Source organism: Carlito syrichta, unplaced genomic scaffold, assembly GCF_000164805.1.
Source record: "Carlito syrichta isolate Samal-C Ts95f unplaced genomic scaffold, Tarsius_syrichta-2.0.1 Scaffold314847, whole genome shotgun sequence".
Classification (NCBI taxonomy): Eukaryota; Metazoa; Chordata; class Mammalia; order Primates; family Tarsiidae; genus Carlito; species Carlito syrichta.
In genome coordinates, this window is record NW_007258943.1 from 456,478 (window position 1) to 457,291 (window position 814).

At 39.9% G+C, this 814-nt stretch overlaps 1 protein-coding gene across 1 annotated transcript in view; it reads left to right on the forward strand.

The window, feature by feature from the left end:
• Positions 1-814, forward strand: part of RAB3GAP1 (RAB3 GTPase activating protein catalytic subunit 1) — a gene marked incomplete at its 3' end in the record, with an annotated part of 76,359 nt that overhangs the window by 54,119 nt on the left and 21,426 nt on the right. The window contains exon 6 of the mRNA XM_008072092.1: positions 202-321. Within this exon, the coding sequence (XP_008070283.1) occupies positions 202-321 (120 nt within the window). The remainder of the gene's footprint in view (positions 1-201; positions 322-814) is intronic.

Genomic DNA, 814 nt, shown 5'->3' on the forward strand with positions numbered 1-814 from the left:
CAGTGGCCGGGAGCGGCCACTGCACTCCAGCAGGGGGACAGAGTGAGACTCCGACTCAAAAAAAAAAAAAAAGAAAAGAAATGTCTGTGGTTCATACCTTACTTGTTAAATTTTTTGTAGGGAAAATTTTCACATGTTTTTCAAGTAATGGCTTTTTGTATTCTGAAGTTTCCTGTCTAATTCAGTGATTCTTTCCTTAAGGTATGGTCTGCGAGAGTTCGTGGTGATTGCCCCTGCAGCACACAGTGATGCTGTTCTCAGTGAATCTAAGTGTAACCTTCTTCTGAGCTCTGTTTCTATTGCTTTGGGAAACACTGGCTGGTAGGTGGTCATTAAAAAAATCTAGACAAGAAATGATTTTTAATTTATGAAGGTAACTTATTAAATGTTAAGTTTTTAAAGTTATAATTAGGAACTCAGTTATATTCATATTGTTAAATTGTACTAAATTTGTCCTGAGGCTACCTTCGTATTTGCATTCCTGCATAAAGAACTGCTACCTCATTTAGACCTATACAAAGTGAAAACCTAACTTAGGAGTATCCTTTTGGAACATTTAGCTGAATCTCAGCGAATCACAGCAGCTGAGTGTCAACCAATCACAGGCTACCAATTGGTCAGCCCATGCCCAAATAAGGCAAACATGGAGCTGTAACCAGTCAGGCTGTTTATTTATTTAATTTAATTTAATTTTAATTTTTAATTTTTTACTTTTTTGAGTTGGAGTCTCACTCTGGCGCCCAGGGTGGAGTGCAGTGGCACGCTCCCGGCCACTGCAGCCTCGACCTGCTGGGCTCCAGCGATCCTTCCACCT